The 27,908-nt window shown below is 37.0% G+C and overlaps 1 protein-coding gene across 3 annotated transcripts in view; it reads right to left on the bottom strand.

Moving 5' to 3' along the window:
* The window catches only part of cdh23 (cadherin-related 23), a 292,980-nt gene that overhangs the window by 85,445 nt on the left and 179,627 nt on the right, over window positions 1-27,908 (bottom strand). For all 3 annotated transcript variants that reach the window (XM_048204503.1, XM_048204504.1, XM_048204505.1), the window contains 2 exons: window positions 20,906-21,055; window positions 19,421-19,579 (listed from right to left, as the gene is read on the bottom strand). In XM_048204503.1, coding sequence (XP_048060460.1) covers window positions 19,421-19,579; window positions 20,906-21,055 — 309 coding nt within the window. The remainder of the gene's footprint in view (window positions 1-19,420; window positions 19,580-20,905; window positions 21,056-27,908) is intronic.

The following is a 27,908-nucleotide window of genomic DNA, read 5'->3' as shown; positions in this document are numbered from 1 at the left end:
GTAGCCAGACCTTGCCAATAGTAAACGTCTGGTCTAATTTGCAGCTTAATCCTGCCAAGAACCAGCCACTTGGATGGGAAGAGACCATCTGATGACATTTAAAGTGACCAACCATAGTTTGTTTCCTTACGTGACATTTAAGGGCAGAAATCAATGAGGCCATATTAACTGAGACAGGTTATATAGACATCATTAGACAAAATGTGGAAAATAAGTATAATATCCAGCCATCCAAATATAAAAATATTACAGATTATGTCATGGATATGACAAAAACAATGCAGAACATAAAAGTGTTTATTTGCTAGTAAAGGCCCTGATATACTCATGGCAAAGTTTAGATGAATATGTAAATATGTGCTTCATGCTTTCCTGTCAATAACAAAATGAACACACAACAAAAATGACAGTGGTGAGAAAACAGTAGTTTAGAAAGCATCTGTTCATAGTGATGTGGATGTTTGAGCGAGCTCAGCAATTCTGCAGTCACGTCACATCTATTTATATATCCCTTTATACAATAGATTGCTTAAAAACAAGCAGATTTACAGATTAAACACACACACAAAACAGTGTCAGTGTCTCTTTCATTTTCTACTATAAAACAGCTCTCCAGTTTGATCATGTTTTTACTCGCGTTTGACCTTGACGGACAGAAGAAATGAACCAGAGAAGATTTCAACGTCAAAGAAGGCAGAGCCCCAGAGCCACACCTACCTATTATGTAATCACCATGGACCAATGGTAGTTCGAAGGTGTTTACCAGCCAGAGTGAAATTTTCTGCAAAGTTCGCTTTGGCAAGCTGTTTCGAACTCCTGACATGAACACAAAACGAACTTGTTTTGGACTGACTTTTGGACAGTTCGAAATGACGTCAAAACAGTTTGTTCTTCTGAAGCAGTGTTTTGAAATCGGTCATCACTAAATAAGTCGTTATTTTGTTTTTTTGCCGCACCAAAAGTATTCTCGTCGCTTTATAATATTAATATTGAGCCACTGTACTCACATGAACTGATTTAAATATGTTTTTAGTACCTTTATGGATCTTGACAGAGGAAATGACATTGCTCACGGAGCCATCGGATTTCAACTAAAATATCTTAATTTGTGTTCCAAAGATTAACGAAGGTCTTACGGGTGTGAAACGACATGAGGGTAAGTAATAAATGACAGAATTTTCATTTTTGGGTGAACTAACCCTTTAAGCATGTAATATTGCAAGGTTATGTGATACCATAGGCCTCCGATAGTTTAAAATGTTGTATAATGATAATGTTGTTTTACCAACTCATAAAGAAAAAAAGATTGATACACAAAAATTGTGTAAAGCCAGCTAATCAGATTTAGCTTGGCTGAAACTGACTTTGCATCCAGAACTAGAACTATTTGTATGATCAAGGATATGGGTGTGACTTAATTCCAGTAATTTCTGTTTGAAATTCTATCTGCATTTCAATAATAATCTGACAACTGCATTTTAATCCAAGGCTCTGCAAAAATGTATAGTCCTAAATCTGGTCTTCAGCTTTTATATAGTGTGTTATGCTACATTCACAGGTTATTCTTGCAGGAGTCTTCCTGCAGAGTCTATATTTGGTGTTTGTCGCATTTCACAAAATCCCTTTTGATGTGTGTGAATCCCAGAGCTCATGCCTGTACAGTGTGATGGACTCTGTTCCTGATTAAATTATTTTTGGCTGATTCTCATTGAAATGGAATGTCAAATGTTATGTTCTTTAACAGTTATGCTTAAATTTTTTTCTGATGCTGATGTTGATGTCAAGGTAAGTATATGATGTAAGAGCTCGTTGTTTAATTTCTCTCTCTCATGAGCGTTCTCTGATGGATCACGGCTGGGCGCTGGTAATGGTGTTTCAGTTGACTGGCGCTGCTGCTGGTGTACAGGGTCATGGAGTTGTGTGAGTGTGTGCTGCTGTCAGTGCCACTATTAGAATCCATGATTCAAACGTGCCCTGATGATGACCTCCGTGTGTGTTTTTATGTGTGTGTGTGTGTGGATTATGACCACTGCTCGCCTTGTGCCATGCTACAATGTATTCAGCCAACTGGCCAAAACCGTTTGTTACAAAACACAACAACACCACCAACAACAAAATCTGGCAGAGTTTCACTGTGACATGGACCGCAACATTCACTTCTCTCATCTTAATAACCAAATAAATAGCCAGTGAGCTCACTATAAACTTGTGAATAGATTCAGCCAATCACTGTGAGAGAAAAAAACAAACAAACGAGCAAATAAAAGAACAAATTAACCAATAAAACAAAGTGAATAAAAAGAAAGAACAAGTGATGAAAACAAACAAACAATAAAAAATGAACAAATAAACTAAAGAAGAAAGAAAAGAATAAGAACAAACAATCAGACAAAAGAAATAAGGTTAAAAAACATAAAATAACAAAAAGAATAAAAGGAACAAAAAGAAAAAACAGACCGTTAACACAAACAAACGTTTTCGTTTTCTCTGTAGACTTCCATTACGCAATTTTCCACAAACAAACAAAAGAAAAAAGCGAACAAAATATAAGAGAGAAAGAGAGCACAAAAAAGAGACAAAAAAGAAACAAATGAGAATGAACAAACAAACAAATTAATTATTTCTAAGGTAGAGAACAAAAAATTAAAGAACAAAATTAATAAAAGGAACAAACAAAGAGAAAACAGACAAATTAACAAACAAACAAAAACTAGAAAGAAGAAAGAAACAAATCAAAGACTTAATCTTCCCAATAGCTTTGTTTTATATACACTTCTTCACAAAGAAACAAAACAACAAACAAACTAATAAAAACATGAACAAATGGAAAATAAAAACATGAACAAATCACAGAAAAAAGGCAAAAGAAAAGAACAAATGAAAGAGAAAGAACAAACAAACTAATTAAATTACAAAGTTCAGGATAAACGAACATAAAAAGAGCAAATAAACAACCGAACAAACCAGCAAACAAAAAAAAGAAAGAAAAAAATAAATGAAAGAATCTATTATTTTTCTCTCTATTGTCCTCTCCATTGCTCCTTCATGCCCTTTTGCACAAACAAAATCCTCCCCTTTCTTCAGTCTCTGCCCCAACAATTCTCTCTGTTTATCTCTCTGTGCGTGTGATTGACAGGCCCATAAGTGCAGTGATGACAGTGCCGGGCTCCAGGTGTTAGTGTGACAACAGTCGCTACGATGACAGGAGACTTAATGCAGGTCAGGTGAGATAGACAGGGATCAGAGCAGAGAGAGGACGGCAGAGGTGATAGCATCTCTCTCTCCTCCATCCCTTCTTCCTGCGCAAAGACACACACACCTGAAACTCCAGCAGCAGCCCAACAGAAACACAAAGACACTAAAACTTCAGTGAAAGAGCAGAGTAATGGCCTGAATGTGCGCCTGATAGTTTGACCAAACCCTGAAAAGACGATTCTCTCTGACTGACACATGTCAGACAACATCTCAGTGTGAAAGAAAGCGAAAGTGACACCAGGGTGAGGAAAAACCCTCAATAGAGATCCAGCTGTGACAGATGAGACAAGAGACTATCAACAGAACGAAAAAGTCTCTTTTCATTCACTATAAGACCACACACACCCAACAACAGTTTGAGCCACGACCGCAACAGAAAATATTTCAATACAATATAAATATTTCAGTTATGGAAACTGTTTTCAACATTGATAATAATAAGAAATGTTTCTTGAGCAGCAAGTCAGCATATCAGAATGATTTCTGAAGGATCATGTGACACTGAAGCCTGGATTAATGATGCTGAAAATTCAGCTTTTTACATCACAACTTTTTAAAATATACTATAATGGAAAACAGTTCATTTAAATTGCTATAATATTTCATAATATAATTAATATGATGATTATATTTTAGTTCATGTTCATTTGGAGTCAATGATTTAGAAACAATCAACTGAGCAGAAACACTGAGCGGAAATTAGTTAACTTTGCTTAAGCTATATAGTTCACTCTTTGCAAAAAAAAACACATTAGGTGAACTTGATGACAAGTTTTGAGAGATATCATTAACTACTTAATTAATTTGATGGAACAAGTTTCGTCAAATGTTTTGAGTAAATTCGACACTCAGATGAGAGTGTGCGAGAGAGAGTATTAGTCTCGGTGGTCAAAGTGAATCTGTGACTAAGCTGTTAGTGACACATTAATCCAATAGAGCAATCTGCCAAAACACACACGCACAGAGGCCTACACTACTCTGAGACCCTAAGGGCCTCGCTAATCTACCGAGATTAGCTGAGAAATGTCTCCAGAAGTTACAATCGGACTAAACATCCTTATGGGGACGTCCAAAACGAAAGGTGATTCATAATGAATAAAAAGCTGCTTTAATATATATATATATATATATATTGTATTCATTCTCAAGCAGCAAAAGGTTTTCTTTTAGGGGTAAGATTGGTCTGTAGTAGAATTACCTTAAAAATTACATTTATTTTAAAATAATAAAGTATGTCCTCATTTGACAGCTAGGGAAACTACATAAATACATTACAAGTGTATCAAAACATACTAAACATAAAGGGCTTTTACAACATTTTGTCTTAAACCTCTGTCAAAAAATACTCTTATCTACAATTCACAGTAATATAAAGCCAACTGCATATAAGCAATCTCTTTCACACATACATGTGCATTTTAACCAATAAAAATCTGCAAAAATCATATAAATCCTAATTATCCATGACAATACAACCAGTTCAATACATAACCAATTCACTGTATTGTACAGTTGTGGCCAAAAGTGAAGGCACCTTCACCCTTTATTCAAATATTATTAAATATCTAAATGTTAAATGCAAAAACAAGAGAGAACCAACAAAATATGAATATATATATATATATACACAGTACAGTCCAAAAGTTTGGAACCACTAAGATTTTTAATGTTTTTAAAAGAAGTTTCGTCTGCTCACCAAGGCTACATTTATTTAATTAAAAATACAGTAAAAACAGTAATATTGTAAAATATTATTACAATTTAAAATAACTATTTTCTATTGGAATATATTTCACAAAGTAATTTATTCCTGTGATGGCAAAGCTGAATTTTCACCATCATTACTCCAGTCTTCAGTGTCACATGATCCTTCAGAAATCATTCTTACATGCTGATCTGCTGCTCAAGAAACATTTAATGTGTATAATTGTACAAAATATTTGTGTACAATATTTTTTTTCAGGATTATTTGATGAATAGAAAGTTCAAAAGAACAGTGTTTATCTGAAATCTAATCTTTTGTAACATTATAAATGTCTTTACTGCCACTTTTGATTGATTTAATGCATCCTTGCTGAATAAAAGTATTCATTTCTTTAATTTCTTTTCAAAAAAATAAAAATAAAAATTCTTACTGACCCCAAACTTTTGAACGGTAGTGTATAATGCTACAGAAGCTTTGTATTTCAGATAAATGCTGTTCTTTTGAACTTTCTATTCATCAAGGAATCCTGAAAAAAAAGTACACAACTGTTGTCAACATTGAAAATAATCATAAATGTTTCTTGAGCAGCAAATTAGCATATTAGAATGATTTCTGAAGGATCATGTGACACTGAAGACAGTAACGATGTAACAATGCTGAAAATTCAGCTTTGCATCACAGGAATAAATTACTTTGTCAAATATATTTAAATAGTACACAGTTATTTTAAATTGTAATAATATTTCACAATATTACTGTTTTTTACTGTATTTTTAATTAAATAAATGTAGCCTTGGTGAGCAGACGAAACACTAAAAACATTAAAAACATTAAAAATCTTAGTGGTTCCAATATATATATATATATATATATATATATATATATATATATATATATACACACATATACACACACACACACACACCAATCAGGCATAACATTATGACCACCTTCCTAATATTGTGTTGGTCCCCCTTTTGCTGCCAAAACAGCCCTGACCCGTCGAGGCATGGACTCCACTAGACCCCTGAAGGTGTGCTGTGGTATCTGACACCAAGATGTTAGCAGCAGATCCTTTAAGTCCTGTAAGTTTTGAGGTGGAGCCTCCGGGTTCAGCACATCCCACAGATGCTCGATTGGATTGAGATCTGGGGAATTTGGAGGCCAAGTCAACACCTCAAACTTGTTGTTGTGCTCCTCGAACCATTCCTGAACCATTTTTGCTTTGTAGCAGGGTGCATTATCCTGCTGAAAGAGACCACAGCCACCAGGGAATACCATTTCCATGAAAGGGTGTATATGGTCTGCAACAATAAATGCTTAAATGTTCCCCAGGTAAGAGTATTATTGATCTGCACCCGGCTATCCACGTGATGTAAAAGAAAACGTGATTCATCAGACCAGGCCACCTTCTTCCATTGCTCCGTGGTCCAGTTCTGATGCTCACGTGCCCACTGTTGGCGCTTTCGGCAGTGGACAGCGGTCAGCATGGGCACCCTGACTGGTGTGCGGCTATGCAGCCCCATACGCAACTGTGTATTCTGACATCTTTCTATCAGACACGGGCCAGCCTTTGCTCCCCACGTGCATCAATAGGCCTTGGCCGCCAATGACCCTGTCGCCGGTTCACCACTGTTCCTTCCTTGGACCACTTTTGATAGATACTGACCACCGCAGACCGGAAACATCCCACAAGAGCTGCAGTTTTGGAGATGCTCTGACCCAGTCGTCTAGCCATCACAATTTGGCCCTTGTCAAACTCGCTCAAATCCTCACACATTTTTCCTGCTTTTAACACATCAACTTTGAGGACAAAATGTTCACATGCTGCCTAATATATCCCACCCACTAACAGGTGCTGTGATGAAGAGATAATCAGTGTTATTTACTTCACCTGTCAGTGGTCATAATGTTATGCCTGATCGGTGTATATATATATATTTATCATTAATTTAATAATTAAAAAATACTTTTTTTCCATGCAAAAATCATCACACAACAGGAAAGACAAGTGCTGCCTCAGGGCGATGTCTGAGTCTTATCAACTGTTTACTGAATAAACCTATTACAGCAATTAACTAAACACACACACGCACGGTGAACGTCTTAACAAACTGGAGGACCATGATAAGAAAATTAGTAAAAGAGTGATTCAAAGAGAGAGGAAGAAAGGGAGGAGAAAGAAGAGATGTGCTGTGGACAGAGAGAGAGATAGATCAGCTTTCCGTTCACATTTGGCCATAACGACAACAAAAAAGAGGGATTAAAATGAGTGTGACATGAACACCACAGCCAAACTATACCAGAATTGACAGAGATAGAGAGAGAGAGAGAGAGAGAGAGAGAGATTTGGCAACATGAATATGTGGTTTGATTTAGCCAGCAGCTATAATAATTTATAGACAGACCATGCATGATCAGCGACTGTCCTCCTCCTTGCTCTTTATGATTAAAGGGAAGAAAATTAAGACTGAAAGCAAAGAATGATGACAGAAAACTGAGAACAGAAACCCAGATAAAGAAAATTACCACTTATGTCAAAACTATAGATCCTCTCCTCTTCTTCAATAACTGTAATGCAAGTATTAGATTTTTACTGTACAAACTCTATCCCCTACCCCTAGTACCCATCACAGAAAACCTTCTGCATTTTTACGTTTTCATAAAACATCATATCAGTATGATTTATAAGCTGCTTTCCTCATGGGGACCAAAAAATGTCCCCCAAAATGACTGGTAATACTATCTTTGTGTAGCCAGGGTTTACCAGGACCACACACACACACACTAACAAAACCCCACAGCTCAAGGAGAAAACACAAACATAATCCACAATAACACACTCCACTCACACACAGATTCAAACCATAAACCAACAAACACAAACACACTCAAAGGGACAGAAACCCATTAGTGTTATAATGGCTGAAGGAAAAGAGTGTGTATCAATGCAAGTGAAAATAATAAATAGGACATGGAGAGATGCAAACAAACCACAGCCAAAAGACAGACTGAAAACAAAGAAGCAATTTAGCAGATATGAGCTGCCCTCATCTCATGAGACACATACAAACTAAATCACTATAAATATTTATAATGATAACCACTGCCATCACTGATAAATATTAAACAATGTCTCTGTGTATGTACGAATGCTTTATCAAACACACAATAGGCTATGTGTATATGGGGTTTTGTGATGCACAACTTTGTGTGTTACACTGCAAAAAATGCCTGTTTGAAAATAACAAATTTATTAGAGAGAGTTATGCTCAAAAAAGTGATAGAAAAAAAAATCATCCCATGGAATAAGACAAAACGGGTAAGATTATATAACAGAAAATTACTATAAAAGAAAAAATTTAAATGATATTAATCCATAATCTGACTTGTGGAATAAATCATACCATGTTCTTTCATTGAGCCAGAGGAGAACTGGCCCCTGACTGAGCCTAGTTTCTCCCAAGGCTTTTTCTCCATTTCTGTTACCAGATGGAGTTTAGGTTCCTTGTCACTGTTGCATTTAGCTTGCTTAGTTAGGTTTCAAAAGATACTTAATAATCAGTAATACTGCATTGACAATTTGACTGCACTGACACTTTTGACAAATTTGAGCTGAATTGGGCTAGATGAGAACAATGAGAACAGCTAGAATGCAGAGCTGCTTTGTAGCTGTATTACATTTTTCATTACTGATTTTGCAACCGATACTGAACTGAATCAACATTAAACTGACTGAGTGAATAATGACACTGTTGTCTCCTGTAGAGCTGCTTATAGCTGAATTGAACTCATTTCATAACTAATTAACTTTACACAGTTTTTGAACTGAACTGAATCAACACTGAGCTGAAAACCTGAAACCATTGTCTTCTGTAGAACTGTGTTACAGCAGAATTTGTCTCATATTTGATGTTTGCCTAACTGATTGTTATTTTCCTTTTAAACAATCTGTACAGTATAAAGCACAATATAAATAAAGTTGAAAAAATATATTTAAACAACAATGGCCACAAAAACTACACTAAAGTAACACTTCATGTATGGCATCTGGTGAGTGATACACATTGTGTAAAAATATTTCCCTCAGTGTAAGATTTATGACTCAGTGATAACAAATTATATACTTGATGTATACTAAACTAAATAAAACATACATGAATCTACACTATTACATACATGAATCTACACTGAACACAGAAACAGCAATTGTGAGCACCCTCTATAGTTGAGGTGCAGGCCAGTCAAGTTCCTCCACACCAAACTTGCTCATCCATATCTTTATGGACCTTGCTTTGCTCACTGGTGCACAGTCATGTTGGAACAGGAAGGGGCCATCCCCAAACTGTTCCCACAAAGTTGAGAGCATGAAATTGTCCAAAATGTCTTGGTATGCTGAAGCATTAAGAGTTCCTTTCACTGGAACTAAGGGGCCAAGCCCATCCTAATTTGAGGGCCACATGAAGTTTGGAGGTCTGTTGCTATTGACAGAAAGTTGGTGACTTCTGTGCACTGTGTGCCTCAGAATACGCTGACCCCGCTCTGTGATTTTATATGGCCTACCACTTCGTGGCTGAGTTGCTGTTTTTCCCAATTGCTTCCAGTTTGGAAGCACAGTTGACCGTGGAATATTTAGTAGTGAGGAAATTTCATGAATGGCAACCTATCATTGTACCACGCTTGAATTCACTGAGCTCCTGAGAGTGACCCATTCTTTCACAACTGTTTGTAGAAGCAGTCTGCATGCCTAGGTGCTTGATTTTATACACCTGTGGCCATGGAAGTGATTGGAACACCTGAATTCAATAACTTTTGGCAATATAGTGTAGCTCTAGATCACATGACAGGATATAGACACCCCTGCTGCACTGGATCCCTCAAAGAAACAAGCCATGTTTAGCTATGACTCCACCAAGATCAGATCGTCTCACGGCCTGCAGACGGCACAGTCTCATACCGTCAGACTCAGTAGTTTACAGTACACAAACACACTCACAGCTGCGATGTGGAAGCCGTGATTCTGTAGTGCTACATACAATGTTTCTGCTGAAACTACACTGTAGATACTGTAGTTCTGCAAAGTGACGTTCTGTTAAATAAACTAGTGAGCTTCCGTGCTGCCTACACAGGCAGATGCATAAAGCAGCATCATGTACCCAATCAAGTGACCAATTTGAAAACCACACGGGTAGAACTACATTCTCAAAAAATGATGGGGCTTCTAGAGATACAGCTAGGGAAACACCACCAGGTAAACACCTGCTTACTCACTAATTGACATTACTCGCGTCACAGTGAATGTGTTGGATCTCACCTGCTTTAACAGCTCGTGCAATAATGGCGATGCCATTGAGCCGTGAGTCTGCTGCTGATTTTACGGGGTCCGTGCTGCAGGATCGCAGCACTAAACTCACTTAATGAAACAATAGAGCTTTTATGACGATGTTAAAAAGACAGACAGCATAGATTCACAATTCAGATAATATGAACAGGTAATATGTGATCGTTAAGGGTTAATGAGGCTATATTTATGGGGTGATATAGTCTGGAATAGTGTTAAAGTGGCCATGTCATTGAAAAATGTAAGAAAAAAGTCCTTTCTTGCTCTTTGTTCTGCATAGTACTTAAGGCTCTGCATATCCTTCCGAAGAATCCCAGCATTAGGAAAGGGTGAACCCGACAGCAAACCTGCACTCTGTGTTGTAACTCATTTCAGATGTGAAAACTTTAGCGCAACAGTGGTCATTTACATATGATGTGTTAAAGGTACAGTTGATTCTAAAGGTCGGTGAAAGGTTGGACAGTGATCATGAAAAAAATAAATAATGTTTTTGGCACAAGAACACGTGATCATTTTCACAGACCTCTGGGGGAAAAAAATGCTAAACAGGTTAAGGATATGTCCCGGTAAAATAGTGTTATTCCTATGCTACTAGAAGTATGAAAAAATGCAAATATAATTATTATACACAATGGTGTAGTGATGGTATCTACAAGTATGTGCTAACTAGGCCATACTAACCAGCCAAACCTTGACTACTTGGATCAAAAGAACAGGTAGTCTGGTCCCATTTATTTTAATCCAATGTTATAGCATCTGGGCCATTCAATTTTCAATTTAATTCTGTTTGGTGGCATTAGTGGCATAGAGATGAGTGATTTATGGAGTGATGTGGCCTTTGGGTTTGTGAGCTTTTCTTTTAAGGGAGAAAGTGTCTCCAGCAGTCTTACAAACACACTCATAGCCCACAATCCACTACTCAGACTCTAAGCTCTTTGGGCTGGGTTCCCGGGCACAGATTAAGTTGAAAGACAGACTAAAAACAGCATTTAAAGAACAATCAGCTCTGACAGAGTGATCTGCTCCAGCACTTGGCTTAATGTGTCTGAAAGTGTTTTACTTAGAAATACTAAATAGAACTTTTGAAATAAAAAAGATATATACACTATATTTTTTAAAGATATATAGTGAATATACACTATACATAATGAAAATTGTCCAAAATGTCTTGGTATGCTGAAGTATTAAAAGTTCCTTTCACTGGAACTAAGGGGCCAAGCCCAACACCTGAAAAACAACCCCACACCATAATCCCCCCTCCACCAAACTTTACACTTGGCACAATGCAGTCAGGAATTGACTCCTGGCAACCGCCAAACCCAGACTTATCCATCGGATTGCCAGACAGAGAAGCATGATTCGTCACTCCAGAGAACACGTCTCCACTGCTCTAGAGTCCAGTGGCGGTGTGCTTTACACCACTGCATCTGACGCTATGCATCGCACTTGTGATGTAAGGCTTGGATGCAGCTGCTCGGCCATGGAAACCCATTCCATGAAGCTCTACACACTGTTCTTAAGCTAATCTGAAGGCCACACAAAGTTTGGAGGTCTGTAGCTATTGACTCTGCAGAAAGTTGGTGACTTCTGTGCACTGTGTACCTCAGCATGCACTGACCCTGCTCTGTGATTTTACGTGGTCTGCCACTTTGTGGCAGAGTTGCTGTTGTTCCCAATTGCTTCCACTTTGTTATGATACCACTAACAGTTGACCGTGGAATATTCAGTAGTGAGGAAATTTCATGAATGGACTTATTGCACAGGTGGCAACCTATCATGGTTCCACGCATGAATTCACTGAGCTCCCCAGTCTTTCACAAATGTTTGTAGAAGCAGTCTGCATGCCTAGGTGCTTGATTTTATACACCTGTGGCCGTGGAAGTGATTGGAACACCTGAATTCAATGATTTGGAGGGGTGTTCCAATACTTTTAGCAAAATAGTGTATATTATTTATATACATACATACATACACACACAGACGTGGACAAAATTGTTGGTACATTTGATAAATATGATCAAAGATGACTGTAAAAATAAATCTGCATTGTTTATCCTTTTGATCTTTAATTGATAAAATTAGCAAAAATCTAACCTTTCATTGAAGGAAAGGAATTGAAAGTGGGGGGGAAATCACATTATGAAATAAATGTTTTTCTCCAAAACACGTTGGCCACAATTATTGCCACCCTTTTATTCAATACTTTTTGCAACCTCCTTTTGCCAAGATAACAGCTCTGAGTCTTCACCTATAATGCCTGATGAGTTTGGAGAACACCTGACAAGAGTTCAGAGACCATTCCTTCATGCAGAATCTATACAGATCCTTCAGATTCCCAGCTCCATGTTGGTGCTTCTTCTCTTCAGTTCACTCCACTCATTTTCTTTAGGGTTCAGGTCAGGGGACTGGGATGGTCATGGCAGAAGCTTCATTTTGTGTTCAGTGACACATTTGTGTGTTGGTTTTAATGTTTGTTTCGGATCATTGTCCTGATGGAAGATCAAACCATGGCTCATTATAGGATTTCTAGCAGAAGCAGTCAGGTTTTGATTTTTTATCTGTTGGTATTTGATAGAATCCATGATACCATATATCTGAACAAGATGTCCAGGACATCCAGCAGAAACATAGGCCCACAACATTAAAGATCCAGCAGTATATTTAACCGTGGACATGGAGTACTATTTATCCATGTGTGCACCAAACCCATCTGGTGGGTTTGCTGCCAAAAAGATCTTTTTTAAGTTTCATCTGACCATAGAAGCCGGTCCCGTTTGAAGTTCCAGTCATGTCTGACATCTGAATATGCTGGAGATTGTTTTTGAATGAGCGAGGAGGATTTTTCTTGAAACCCTCCCAAACAACTTGTGGGGATGTAGGTGCTGTTAGATAATTTGTTTTAGGCTTTCTGAGACTCAAGACTCAACTAATCTCAATTCTGCAATTCTCTAGCTGTGATCTTTAGAGAGTCCTTGGCCACTCAAACTTTCCTCCTCAATGTGCATTAGGACAATTTAGACACACGTCCTCTTCCAGGCAGATTCGTAACATCTTTAGTTGATTGGAACTTCTTAATTATTGCCCTGATAGTGGAAATGGGATTTTCAATGCTTTAGCCATTTTCTTACAGCCACTATCTATTTTGTTAAGCTTAACAATCTTTTGCTGCACATCAGAACTATATTCTTTGGTTTTACTCATTGTGATGAATGATTAAGGGAATTCGAGTTTTGTGTTTTCTCATGTTTATACTCCTGTGGAACAGGAAGTCATGGCTGGACAAATTCATGTTTATGATCAACCTGGTGTGCTAAAAGTTATAGTTTAAACAATTTGAGAAAAAAGAGCATCCATCATAATGAGCCAGAGCTGACAGATATGTAAATGTATATGTTGGAACATATGGATGTGTGTGTGTGTGTGTGTGTGTGTGTGTGTGTGTGTGTGTGTGTGTGTGTGTGTGTGTGTGTGTGTGTGTGTGTGTGTGTGTGTGTGTTTTCTTTTTCTAAACTTCTCAAGTGAGTTACCAGCAGCACATTAGCAGCAGCACAGACATCTGTTTAACACACACAGAGCCTCAGAGACAAAATAAGAGGTACAGACACAACTACATCTGCAATTCCTGGAGGAAATAACAGTGAATGCAAGCTGCAAAGGAAAAGTGTTAAATATTTAGGTGAAGAAAATGAAGAATCTGAGAACACAAGAATCAACCAACTGTTTAAAGCTCTTTATAGCAGCTGTTTGAAGTTTGGTGAGGAAAAGAGAGAATTGAGATACTACAAAAAAAAAAAAAAAAAAGAGAAAAAAAGAGAAAAATAGAACAGTGAGTTATCATAAGGCTGCTGCCACATAACTGTGTTTCAGCTTCTCCTCGGAGCATTGTGGATAAAGTTACCACTCTATTGTCTTTACAGGCTGTTACATGTCATGAGTGAGCCAGTGACAAAGAGCAGACAGCATTTATCGACATAAAAGACTCACTGCCACACACACATGTCTAATCAGACAAGGAAAGGAAGAGGAGAGAGAAAATATATACAGTCAAACCAAAAATTATTCAGACATTTTTGATATATTTTTACTAGCGGGTGCTAGTAAAGGATATGTGAGGATAGCAAAATAAAGTAAACTGTTACATATTACACCCAAAAATTCTTCATACAGTGGACTACCAGTAAAACTGATAAAAATTTGCAACCAAAAATTATTCAAACACTTTGACCTGACCATGTTTTGCTTAAGTGTTATCTGACATAATTAAGATTATTTTTTTCTGACAGTTTAATTCTGAGATCTTGTCATATTTTATTACCATTTTTTTTTTAACTATAGTGAATAAACTGTATTAATGAATTACATTTCTGAAGTGATTGCTGAAAATTTCAGCTAGTCCTAAAATTCAGCTTTGCGATCACAGGAATAAATTTAAAACATTTTTAAATATATTAAAATATAAAATGGTTCTTTTAAAATGTAATAATATTTCACATATTACTGTTTTTACCATATTTTTGATCAAATAAATGCAGCCTAGCTGAGCACCTTGGTGACCTCTTTATAAAACATTTAAAAAAAAATCTTACTGACTCCAAACTTCTGAACTTCAGTGCTCACCAAAAAAAATCACTTCAAAACTTATTTTAGGACCATCATGTTTTTTGTTTGTTTCTTTGTTTCTTTTGCATTGTGCTATTAATTTCATAAAAATTTAATTTAATCCCTCCCCAAATTACAGTAACAACAACAACAACAAAAAATACAACAAAAAAAAAATAATTTAATGTGAATTGGACACCCATAAACATAAAAAAGATGTGTAAAAGAGACATCCAAATTATCTTTTTTTTTTTTTTTCTGAACCCACTTATAATGTTAGTCGAAGTATCTCAAACGTCGCAATTTACATTTTCACCTTCAGCTGTTTGTATGCAAATTGTGTCTGTCTTGCGTTTGATTGGCTAACCTCAGAGGTATAAAATAGGAAAAAAAATCATGTTTTTCACTTTGGCCCTTTTAAAGAGGTCATACTCTTTTTCCTATTGAAGTCCACTCATAGAGATGGAACATTTAAAGCATTTAAAGTCCAACCAAAATGATCACAGATTTAGAAACATCAACCAGTCTTTTCTAATGTTGGCACTGAGGTAGTATGCCAATGAATATGTTATTGTTTGTTTCCAATAAATGCTCCTTTTGGACTGCAGAGGAAGTTCTGTACATAATGCACATATAGTACATAATGCTCTTTGATCTCAAAAGATCAAGGAAAACTTGACTCGTCATGATATGACCCCTTTAATATTAAACAGAAAAGTTTTGTTTAAAAGTTCTAAGCGGCTTTTCACAACAAATAGTGAAAGTGAAAAAGTGAAAGTGACATGTGAAGGCTAAGTGTGGTAATACTCAGAATCTGTCCTTTGCATTTAACCCATCCAATTAGTGCACACACATTAGGAGTAGTGAGTAGTGAACACACACTGTAAACTGTGGACACACACAACCGGAGCAGTGGGCTGTGGCGCCCTGGGAGCAATTAGGGATTAGGTGCCTTGCTCAAGGGCACCTCAGTTATTTCCTGCCGGTATTGAGACTCAAACCCACAACCTTCGGGTTCCCAGTCTGACTCTTTAACCATTTGGCCACGAATGCCACAATAGCACCATCCTCACAATGCAGATGCTCTGGGGCCGTATTCACAAAACATTTTATCTTACCACTAAGAGTTCTCCTAAATAGCAGTAAAAGTTCTTAGCTAAGAGTTTTCTCTTAAAACCTATTCACAAAGCTGCTAACTTTTACTAAGGAATAGCGAGAAGTCTTAAGCTAAAAGTATGGGCGGGGTTGACCTTGTTGTTATGGATGATGTCAACACGCTTACTAACTATGACCCAGAGATTGTATATTATAGGGAGATGAGAGGGTCTGTATCTCTTGCCATTAGAGAAAGCGTAACGGCTAACTTAATCACGTGCGACAGTGACATCAGTGCCCGCCTTTTAAAACTCCTTCCCTGCGTATCGCCAGAGCCGGAGTGTAAGCATTAGCCGTTATGCTTTTTTAGCTAAAGATTGCAGGCTTGCCTTCCAGTGGCTTTGCTATGACCAAAGTGATTGGCTGATAGGTGAGGAGTCTCAGTCAGCAATCATAGAAATATTGTAGAATGAGGTATCATGTTGCCATATTCAAATAAAGTTTTTAAAATACAGATGTTGCATATTTAAATAAAGATTTTTTTTTAATAAAAACCTTGCCATATTCAAATAAAGGTTTTAAAATGTAGGCTAAGTGTCACTAATTAAAATAGTATATGTTCAGCTAATTGTCAGCACCTTACATGTCTGCATCTCGAGAGATTGCAGAATTCAAGCGACAGTGATGTTTTATAAACAAAGTTTGGGAGGAGCATGTTCAAATGGTCTTTCTAATCAGCTCGAGTGGAGGTATACACAGACGAGAGCCGACTCACCTATAGTTACCTCGACAGTTTTCTGCATCCCTCCCATCCCACCCCATTCCTCACTCATGGCTGGGGATACGGGGGAGAACTCTTAGTTTGGGCTAAATTCCAAGCTTGGAGCCCTCGATCCCTTTGGACAGCACGCCAAATACGCTTATTATATTTTTTTACTCTATTCCATCATTTGTAAGTGTGAACTCGTGAAAACAACTGCCACAGATAATCGGACACTATTTATTTATTTATTTATTAAAGATTTTTTTTTTGGCGTTTTATTGTAGATTCAAATCTATAAATCAATATATGTATTGCATTTATGAAGAAAAAGTTCAGCACCTAACGCCGGTTTCACACTGCAAGTGTCAGCGGCGCGTGAGCAGCGCGTATTTTTTTCGGCGTGCATCCAACGGATGCATTCACACTGGCAGCAGGAACTTTGTAGGAACGTTTCCTATTTATTTACGTTTATTTGCGAATGTTGTACACCTTCTCATGTTAAAGGTGCTGAAGAGGATGTTTTGTTTTATACATTTTTGCAATATTACTTGAAACTGTCTTTACTAACTGATAAAAGACTATTTATTAGGTGCACTGAAAGGAATAATATTAATATGCATCATCTGTGCACGAAGTAGGGCCTTAAAAACATCAGCGATGATCGCGTAAACGATTGGCCCTCTGGCTTGTCAATCACTGCTGTGACGTTCCTTGTGAGAAACGAGCGCGGCTGCGTGCTCCAGTAACTTTCCACACTCCACAGGCACCGCATGCAGTGTTTTTGTCAGGAGACAGGAGTAACAACTGCAGATTATGAGTTACCTGCGGTGAGTCCGACATAATGAATCCAAAAAACACTACACAGCGAATGCCGGTGGTAAACACTCGTGTTCCAATACTCGTGCACGAGTTTTGGGAGGTGTTCCTTTGAAGTGAGCTGTGAAGGAGGGGGGTTGTTCTTACGCATGCGCTCATTTCAAAAACTCAGTAACAGTCTTTGGATTCTCAGTCGACGAAAAAATCCTCTCTATCACCTTTAACAAACTTTCAAGACTATCAAGTTTATAAATGACCAACTTATAAAAACAAATTTATAGCTGTCTTTGTAAAGAAATGCTCACTTTATATGTAGCTTTGAGCCACTGCTGTGACGCTGTACAAACACTTCCTGTGTGAATACTCACACGTCTCTGCAGCCGCAGTGATGATGTAGTTACGCTCACACACTGCTCACGCGCTGCTCAAGCTTGCAGTGTGAAACGGGCGTAAGGCTCTATCGCTATTGCCTCATGGTGTACAGTGTCTTGTTTGTGATTTGGTCTTAGTGACTTATGAATGAGTCCTCTTGACTACTTCTAAGGCTTACGTATACGGCCCGTGAACTAGAATTAGTTATTATTATTAGGACTAGCTTGCACAGACACCAGTCCAGCACCTGAATCCAGAGCCTGGACTGCGTATCGATCAGTATTGATCTCCATAGCATCCATGAGTGAGAGTGACAGAGGGAGAGTGATAATAGGCTGAATTTATGAGCTGCATGTGGTTGTTCACAGTGATTTATACTCCTATAGTGTGGGATGACCTTCAGCGCTCTGGAAACAGTGTGTGTGCTGAAATCAAATAAATGACGTGACACTGTGAAAGGGAGAGAAATCTTATGGATGTCAAAGAGTTGTAGATGAGAATCCTAACATCCTAATGTATAATCATGGTGTTGCCATGACAGACACAGAGGGAAACTTTACCAGGGCAATATAAAAAATATTGTTTTATTTTATTTATTTTTTTACAAATTCCATTTTATTTTTCCTCCAATTTTTTCTTTCTTTTTTTTCTGGATTTTGTTTCAATGGTTAAATCAAATTTTAGTAGTCAAAAAGAATTTCAAAAAGCAAATTCAAACCTTGACATATTTTAAAAACAATGTATTACATTTTTAGGGTCTAGGCTATAAAATGAGCTTTATTTTTTCCCCAAATTCTTTTTTTTTTTCCCACCCAAATTCTGTGTTTTCATTTGAATTTTTCTGGATTCTATTTCAATAGTTTCAAGGTTTTCAGAATGTCTAATCAACTGAATTCATAAAACTTTAATTTAATAATTTCCTTTTTAAATTAAAACATGGGTGATACTCCTTAAAAACTATATTATTATTATTATTATTATTATTATTTTAAGAAGTACATTCTATCTGTACAATAGTATATAGTTGCAAAGAACTTTGAGTTTCTGTGTGTATATATGATATGACAATAGTGTTTTTTTCCTTCAAATGAAATGGTGAAATGCTTGTGAAGTGACTCTCAGAGCAGCTCTGGAGATGAAGTTCATGTTTTCATGTCCTCAAATAGTGAGATGGCAGACGCCGAATGCATGCTTGAGTATGCGAAGTAGATAAAACCACGGCACTCATTCACACAAAGATACGCAGAAAATCATATTTAAATAGCAGTCTTTTTTTGTGCTTTAATATTCACAGGCACTAGTCCATATCTAGTCCACTAGTCTGTACAGCCTACTTTTGATTTCATCCAACATTTTCTGTTATACTGTAAAGTCCATTTTTATGACTGTATTCCTTAATTCTGTCCACATATTCCACAAGCAACATCATGCAGTTCTAACATGCCTGGAGAAAACTATTGGTGTGTGTGTTCACCTTTATTTGCAGTAGAGATGTTCCAGGGGCGGTGCTCTCAAGTAAACTGATGTTATAAAGTGCCTGGCTGAAGATCGGCCTGTTGTCATTCTCGTTGATGAGGTCGATGAAGACCCGAGCAAATCCCACATGCTCCGACAGAGACTCGTTGGCATACAGCTGGAGAAAAGAGCAGAAATGTAACCACAGCCACCATCAGCATCAAAACATCACATAAAATAACCTATAGGAGGAAGCATTTTTAATCATCATCCAAGATGGAAAAAAGCATATTTCATTCAGTACTGAAAAGTATCAATAAAAAATATTCAGTTTAATTAAAATGAACTATTTTACATATTATTTGTGTGTTTTATGAACTGTACAGACAATATTATTGTTGCCAATGTCAAGCATTTCAAATCAGTCATGAGGTTACATTTCAGTTAGAGTGCTCCCTTAGTAGACACCTGCCTACATAGGCACTAAACAGCAGGTTTCCCTAGGCTTTGGAGATTCTGAGAAAAAATATATTTATATGTATATTTATAACACGTAATTGCAACTTTATATCACGCAATTCTGACTTTATTTCAATTGCAAGTATATCATGCAATTCTGAGAAAAAAGTTAGAATTGTGAGATAAAAAAAAATCCTTTTTTTTTTTTTTTCAGTTTCCAAATGTATTATTAGCTCACTAAAGTCATGACTTTTAGATGACTTAGAACAGATGTTTGCGAGAAACAAGGCTACAAACTGGTTGAGGGAGTGCCTGTTTGAAGGAATCTCCTGTATGGGTCTACAACATTTTCTGTGTGTTTTGTGCTGGTGCAGATTGCAGTCATTTGTCAGTTCAGCTAGTAAGGCCATCGCTGTAGGGAACAGCTCCAGTCATTTAAACTAAATCAACTGAAAAAAACACAGCTGAACTCCAGCAGCATGACAGCACTGCCAATAATCGATTTGTATTTTGTATTCTCCATTCTAAATCGCTGTTTATTTCACTAAAAACACTACCCAAGTATGATCATCTAGTCTCAGCGCATTCTAAATGTTTAAATAAAAAGGGCACAGATCCAACGAACTTGAGAAAAGACAGAACTTTACTGTTGTTCATGTAATGTGTAATGCTATCTGCATCTCATATTCATTTCGGTATTAGGACACATTTTGCCTAATGCATATTATACATATTTGCTTGTATATACTGGTATTGTAAGTATTTGTGACCATTCTTGCGCACCAAATCAGCAAATTGGAATGATTTGGAAAGTTTTTTTAGGTTTTCCATCACGTGAATTATTAACTTTTTAAAATGTATTAAAATAGACAAGCAAACAGTTCTTTCAAATTGTCATAATATTTCACAATATTACTGTTTTTACTGTATTCAATCCCAAACTTTTGAATGGCACCTATAAATACTCATGAGATCACCCAGTGATTAAATAAGTGAGATTTGAGTATTAAATTTGTATGAATGAATATGTGTTTTCTACACTCACAGAAAAGCTGTAGCTCCTGATGGTTTCATAGTCCAGCGGGATGGCCACACGCATGCGGAGGTCAGCTCTGCCCTGCACTGATGTGGGAGAGATGCTGAAGTGCTCAGAGTTGTTTCCTGTCAGGACCACCTGAAACATGCTGTTCACCCCCTGTAGAGACAGACACAGTCATTTTGCACCATTATTATTTGTTTATTATTTTGTATTTCATTGTACAGAGCTGAGCAGCAACCATTTCTCCTCCTCCGGTGTTTCTCCTAAGAAAAAAAAAACCTTGTTAGTGTCAAATTTAACAAGAGATCTCAACATCATCTCAGACTGTGCCCAGATGTCAAAGCCTGCAATCAAAATTAATCATGATTCAAATATTTCTCATCCAAATGTTTTGAGCTGCTATCTACATTAATTTTAAAGTCAGCATGAAACGGAAGTTGCGACTTCTTTTGCCTATTGTGAAGTACTATATCCAAAAGAAATGGCTTCTCAAACAAGAAAAAATGTAGGGTAGAACTTGATTTGACCATGGTTGGATGGTTGTGGTTTCCTATTGGTTGATTTCATGTGAGTGACAGGTTGCCCCGCCCTTGCGGCAGTATCTATATTCATTTTAAAGTCAGCATGAAACGGAAGTTGCGATAGTGAAGTATATCCGAATGAAACGGCTTCTCAAACAAGAACAAATGTAGGGTGGAACTTGATTTTGACCATGGGGGATTGATTGGATGGTCGTGGTTTGCTATTGGTTGATCTCATGTGATTGACAGGTTGCCCAGCCCTTGCGGTATATCTACATTCATTTTAAAGTCAGCATGAAACGGAAGTTGCGATAGTATTTTTTTGCCTATTGTGAAGTACTATATCCAAAAGAAACGGCTTCTCAAACAAGAAAAAATGTAGGGCAGAACTTGATTTGACCATGGTTGGATGGTTGTGGTTTCCTATTGGTCGAACTCAGATGAGTGACAGGTTGCCCCGCCCTCGCTTAATCATCATAGAAGATAAGAGATGTCGCTGCAAGAGAGAGGGGAAATTATTTTGATTAAAGTCTATGAGGGCACATTAATTTAAAAAAAAATAATGATGTTAAGTCATTAATAATAAATCCTTAAATAATCTAAACAATATAAAACAAATATTGTCAATGTTGATTTCATGTGACTCATTTGTGTCTACTTTCATTTCTCCCAATTTGAGACGATGTTGATGCTTAAAGGAATCATGAGTGAGAACTTTAAGTCTCATAAAAAAGCCAAATTTAGCATCCACTGTACATCACACCTGCAAAATTCCTCTCTCGTCACTCTAACAAATGTGTGTGTGTGTGTGTTTTGACAGGGATTTTATCGGATGGACTCAAAATAAAACTTCAAACCTCACATAATAAAGTAATAAAATGTTCTGCAATAATAATTTCTGTCTCTTGTTGCTGTTACAGGTACAGAGATATCCAGAGCAAATGGAGAGATGACAGGAAGTCCCTCATTAGTGTCATTCTCTCTTCCGCGAAGCCGGTGAGGGGAAGACAGGACATATGGCAGGAAGTAAATTCAATGGTGACTCATCACTATCTTAGAAAGTGCAATTTTCATACTGTACACACACTGCATCACACACTCTGATTAAACACAATGCTAATGCGTGAGTGAGACAGCTGGCGGTTACAGCGATGGCGAGATCTGCTGACTGAAAACCACATAGTTGCGTGAGCTGTCAAAACAACTTATGACGAGAAGAAATATTTGGAATATAGTTCAGACGGAAAGTGAGGAAAGCATACCCACTCCCTCCCCCAAAAACATAAACACATACACATACACACTCAAAAAGCAATAATGTTGAGCATGGTGAGAAGAATCTGTGATTGATTATTGTGTGTGTTTACTTGCTGCTTATCTCTACTAAGTCCACACTTATCTGTCTCTACAATCACTCCATCTCTTCGAGTCTCCTTCTCTCTTTCTTTTTTTTTGCTGTAATCTCTCTCTCACACAAAAAAGGAGAAGATGGGTTGAGGGTTTTGCTCTTATCTGATCTCACGCGCACACACAGGCACTGACAAACCAACATACTAGACCTGCAAACCCTGTTTACTAGTATATTTGCTAGAGCTGGGTGATATAGTGAATGTTTAGGATGTATTCGCAGTTATTTTTCTGGTGATATAAAATTAAGCAACATTATGAATATTGCAACGGTTTTAATGTGATTTTTATTTGGCCATTAAGCTTCCTAAAGAGTGTGTCATTACAGTAATTTAGCTATTCAGCTTGCGACTTACCAGTATGAGAGGGCATCATTGCCAATTGGTTCAACCTGTTTCAATAAATACTTCTGATAATTGATATGGTATTTGTGGCAAGCAGGGCGGGGCTGAGAGCCTTGGAAGCAGAGCGAGGTCGGTGGCACAAGTGCTAACAAGCGTCACCTGCGCACCACACCGGTCTCGAGTCCCTCTGGGAGGATAAAAGGAGGAGTGATGAAAGAGAAGGACGAGAGAGGACCAGGTCTGGGACATTTATGTTGTGTTTTATTATGTTTATATGTGACAGCCATCTGTGAGGGGCTGCCACTTTAAAGCTGCAGTCCGTAACTATTTTTGGTTAAAAATGATCCAAAATAAATTTTTGAGCAAGTACATAACCAGCCAGTGTTCAAAATTATCTCATTATCTTAGCTCGATTCACAAAAGTAAGCTTGTAATAATGTTTTATAATAGGAGCGACATGGTGCATTTCTGTGGGAAATTCGAGCATGCAGCAGTTCCTCTGTGCGTCATTACGTCACGTCCAGAAACAGAAAGGAAGGAGTCCAGGATTGTCGGTTTTATCACGTGAGGATGCTGCCGGTAGCGGATCATTTATAGCCTTTTCTCACAGCAGCTGAAATAATTAAACTTATCATTTTGATGGCGGATTGTAATCCAGAAAGATCCAAATGACAATCATCAGTGACAACTGGAGATTCACCCGTAGTCAAAAAGCAAAAGACTTTGGACTGTGGAGTGGATACAGAAATTGAAATCTACAGGTAACGCTAATATGCACTAAATGCACACAGTCACGCAATGCTGATGTTGTTAACATTAACAATTTGAGAACAATATAACAGTAATAATAATTTGCATGGTTTGGCATGATCCGAGCTAAGCAATCGTTAGATTTAATCATCATTGGCAGCGCAATTTATTGTAGGCCTAATGCTTTTTTCCTCAGTTGTTCAGAACAAAAGTAGCAGATGTTACTTACTTGTTCAGATGATATTTTCCAGTGAAAATTCTTATATTCGTCATACTTTCAAGACGTAGAATCTGTGATTCTGAAGTTCAGTATCCACACCGGTGCGGTGACTGACAGCAAGCATAAGATGCGCTGATGAGCTGTGCCGAGGCACAACGCACATACAGATAACTGTTCCGCATATGACTGCAATCGCATGTTTCAAACAGAGATGCCGACAAAGAGGAAAAATTGTGGACTGCAGCTTTAATTTTTTTGTTTATGTTTACTATTATTATTAAAGCTATAGGGTGATTGTTTGCTGGTTCCTGCCTCCTTCTTCCCTGAGTCTTGAACATTGTTCCAGTATTAAATATTATACATTACATAAAAATTAAAAAAATAATATTATGTTAATGTTATTAAAAAGTGTTCTTTCTTGTGTTCATTTATCAGAGTTAAAATCTCAAGATATAATAAATGCTAAAAAAAAAAGAGTGAAAAATAGAGATATGGGAGCAATATGGGAGACCAGAACTAGTTATCACACATTTTACTCTTCACTGTAAAAAAAATTGTTTAACTTAAAAAAGTAAGTTACCTGGTTACCTTAAAATTTTGAGTTCATTGAAATTAAAAAAATGAGTTAATACAATGAAGGCGATTGATCAACAGAATCTCAAAATATTATGTTATCAGAACCACATTAATTATTGAAGTTGATTTGACAAAAGAAAAAATGTTGTGTTAACAAATCATGAAAATATTTTTGTGTATGTATATAACTTTTTCACAACTATTGACGAGGGAAAAACAGTTTGATACATTGTATGGGGTAAGTTGTCACAACATCTAAAGGCTTTCAGCTAAATTTAAATACTAAAACAATTTTGAAACAAAAAACAATTAATCAAACAGCAAAAACTGTAAAAGGTCAATTGTTTTCTAAAAATATATTAAGTTAAAATCTACATTAAATATATACTTGACTCTTGCCTTTATTGTATTCACTTGTTTATCAGTGTTAAGATGAACTAAAACTATTAAAAATAATTTTCATTAATTGAATAAAGCTGAAAAAATACCAATACAAATATTAGATAATAGAAAAATACCAATACAAGAACTGAATGGATAAAAATGACAAAAAGAACATATAACTAAATTACTAATACTTTTAAAATCAAAACGTAAATGAAAATATAATAAATTCAAAATATTAATAAATACTATAACAGTATATAAATAATGCTAAAATAACACTGTTTTTTAACCAACAGTAATCACAAACATGATAGTTTTGGAATTTAGTTTACAGGAATAAAATAAAATAAAATAAAATAAAATAAAATAAAATAAAATAAAATAAAATAAAATAAAATAAAATAAAATAAAATAAAATAAAATAAAATAAAATAAAATAAAATAAAATAAAATAAAATAAAATAAAATAAAATAAAATAAAATAAAATAAAATAAAATAAAATAAAATAAAAACACTGCTAGAGAAAAGAGTATTTGTGAATCAAAAACCAGATACTTGTTCAACTTCCCCGGTCTCCCCTACTGCTTAGTGCTAATATTTGTACATACAAATAAAAGCACAATGCTTAATGAAGAACACTGCTAACACACACACACACACACACATTCCGCCGCCAGCTTCCATTTGCAGGTGAAACTGTTTGTGACTGCAACGTGGTGAATTGATCCGGACAGAGAAAATAGTTTCAGAGTTCAATAAACATTTAACCCGAGGTGTTTCCTTACAATGGAAAACACAGAATGAACAAGAAAATAATAGAGAGAGATTGAGCGCGTGAAATAAAGGACGATAACCACAGACTAGCCCTCGCTAAAGAGACCAGCACTCTAGGTTAATCTGAGATATTCGCTGCTTTTATATCTCTCAGTTATGAAAATCCCTCCATCACGCCGCTGCTACGGCCGGATGCTGTAATTGAGGAGGTGAATAAAGAGCCGGAGGCCTTGCTGAGGGAAGTCCGACCGAATGAACGGCCACTAAACAGATGAGGAGAGACAAAAAGAGTTTGCGTCATATACTCTTATATACACGCATAATCAAGAGATTCATTTGTTCAGATATTCTTCTCTGAATAATCCTGTTTTATGATCTGCAAAAGATTGTAAACACAAAGCTACAAATGCAAATGTGACCCAACAAACACTATTTTTTAAAAGAGTTAAAAGTTTGTTGTTGTACAAACTAACTAGCTAGCTGCCGGCTGATTGTCGTGCAGATTGACACAATCATTAATCCTGACTTTCATTCTGATCTGCATTAACCTTAATGCTAATGAAGAGACACAGACTGCAGTTGCTGACATAACACCTCATTATCTCTGAACGATCATCCGTTTGAAAGCACGCTGCCCGAGATGCTGTAATGGACTATTGGAGTGGTTTTATAGCTTTTAAGGTGATGTGTGTAATTTTTTCCCTTTAAAACGCGTTCTCCTATCTTGTCTTAATATGCATAGACAACTACAAGCAAATGATTAATTGGTTGATTCCTGCAACAGAAGTAAACAATATGACTCTGTGGCACTTTCAAAAAACATCAGAGATTCATTTCTCATAAATTTTTTCTATGCTATGCTATCCTAGCAGCCACCTAGAACACCTTAGCAACTGCCTAAAACTGTGCTATACTATAGCAAAAACCTAGAACCAAAGACTATAGAATAACACAAGACGCGTCACTCGTATTGTTTTGAATGGGAGAAAGTGCAACACGCAATATGGCGGAGTAAGTCCCGCCTTCTAAATAAGAGCCAATCGCCGGTTGGTAAAGTCATCGCGCTACTGCAGTGACCGTTAGAAGCTCCGGTTCCTATAGAAACAGTCAGACGCACACTTCCTATAGAAACAGGAAGATAGGACTGCGCATGTGCATTAGCTTGCTAAAAGCCTTTTTTGTCATCATTCAAGCGTTTAGAAACAAATTTATGAGACAGTTGTCAGATTTCATTGAGGATTTCAAATATGAAATTTAATCGAAAGCTTGGCAAACAGCTTTGGAGAATTTGATGTTTCCCCATTCAAAGAGATAGGAGCTGCACTTGCACGCTCGAGAGTCATTTCAAAGATGGCCGCCGAGTAGGGCTGGGCGATATATCGCATGCGATTGTCACGCGCATTTCGTCAGTAAAGCCGGTTCCCTGATTACCGCTAAATCGCCATCACCTGCTTTCAAATGGAGCGGCATTTAATAGACAGAGCCATAGTTCACTGACAAGCTACGCAATATCACGTTCATTATCGAAGATGAATCGCCTTCGATAATGAACGCAATATTGCAATATCATTGTCAGTGATCTACGGCTCTGTCTATTAAATGCCGCTCCATTTGAAAGCAGGTGATGGCGATTTAGCGGTAATCAGGGAACCGGCTTTACTGACGAAATGCGCATGACAATCTCATGCGATATATCGCCCAGCCCTACCGCCGAGTGAAATGACTTGCCTTTTTTTTTGGGGATTTTGCTAGAACACCCTAAAAATAGGGCTGGGACAATACTATAGATGCATCACGATTCGTGAATCAGTTCTGATATTTTCCAAAAGCATCGCAAATCGATTCTGAGCTTAGTTTTTAACAGCATATGGCGCTCTAGGCTAGTTTTTAACCACATGCTCAAATGCTCACAAAGAAGAGCGCTCGTGCATTTGGCTGGGTCTGACAAAGTACTTGCACATCAGAATGCTTTTATGACGTTAGATTCATGTAAACAACCTGCTGAGAACACCCTTTTAATTTGCTTCAA

This window comes from Megalobrama amblycephala, linkage group LG10 (assembly GCF_018812025.1).
Source record: "Megalobrama amblycephala isolate DHTTF-2021 linkage group LG10, ASM1881202v1, whole genome shotgun sequence".
Taxonomy (NCBI): Eukaryota; Metazoa; Chordata; class Actinopteri; order Cypriniformes; family Xenocyprididae; genus Megalobrama; species Megalobrama amblycephala.
Note: the sequence above shows the minus strand (reverse complement) of the source record. Positions and strands in the feature narration are given on the sequence as shown.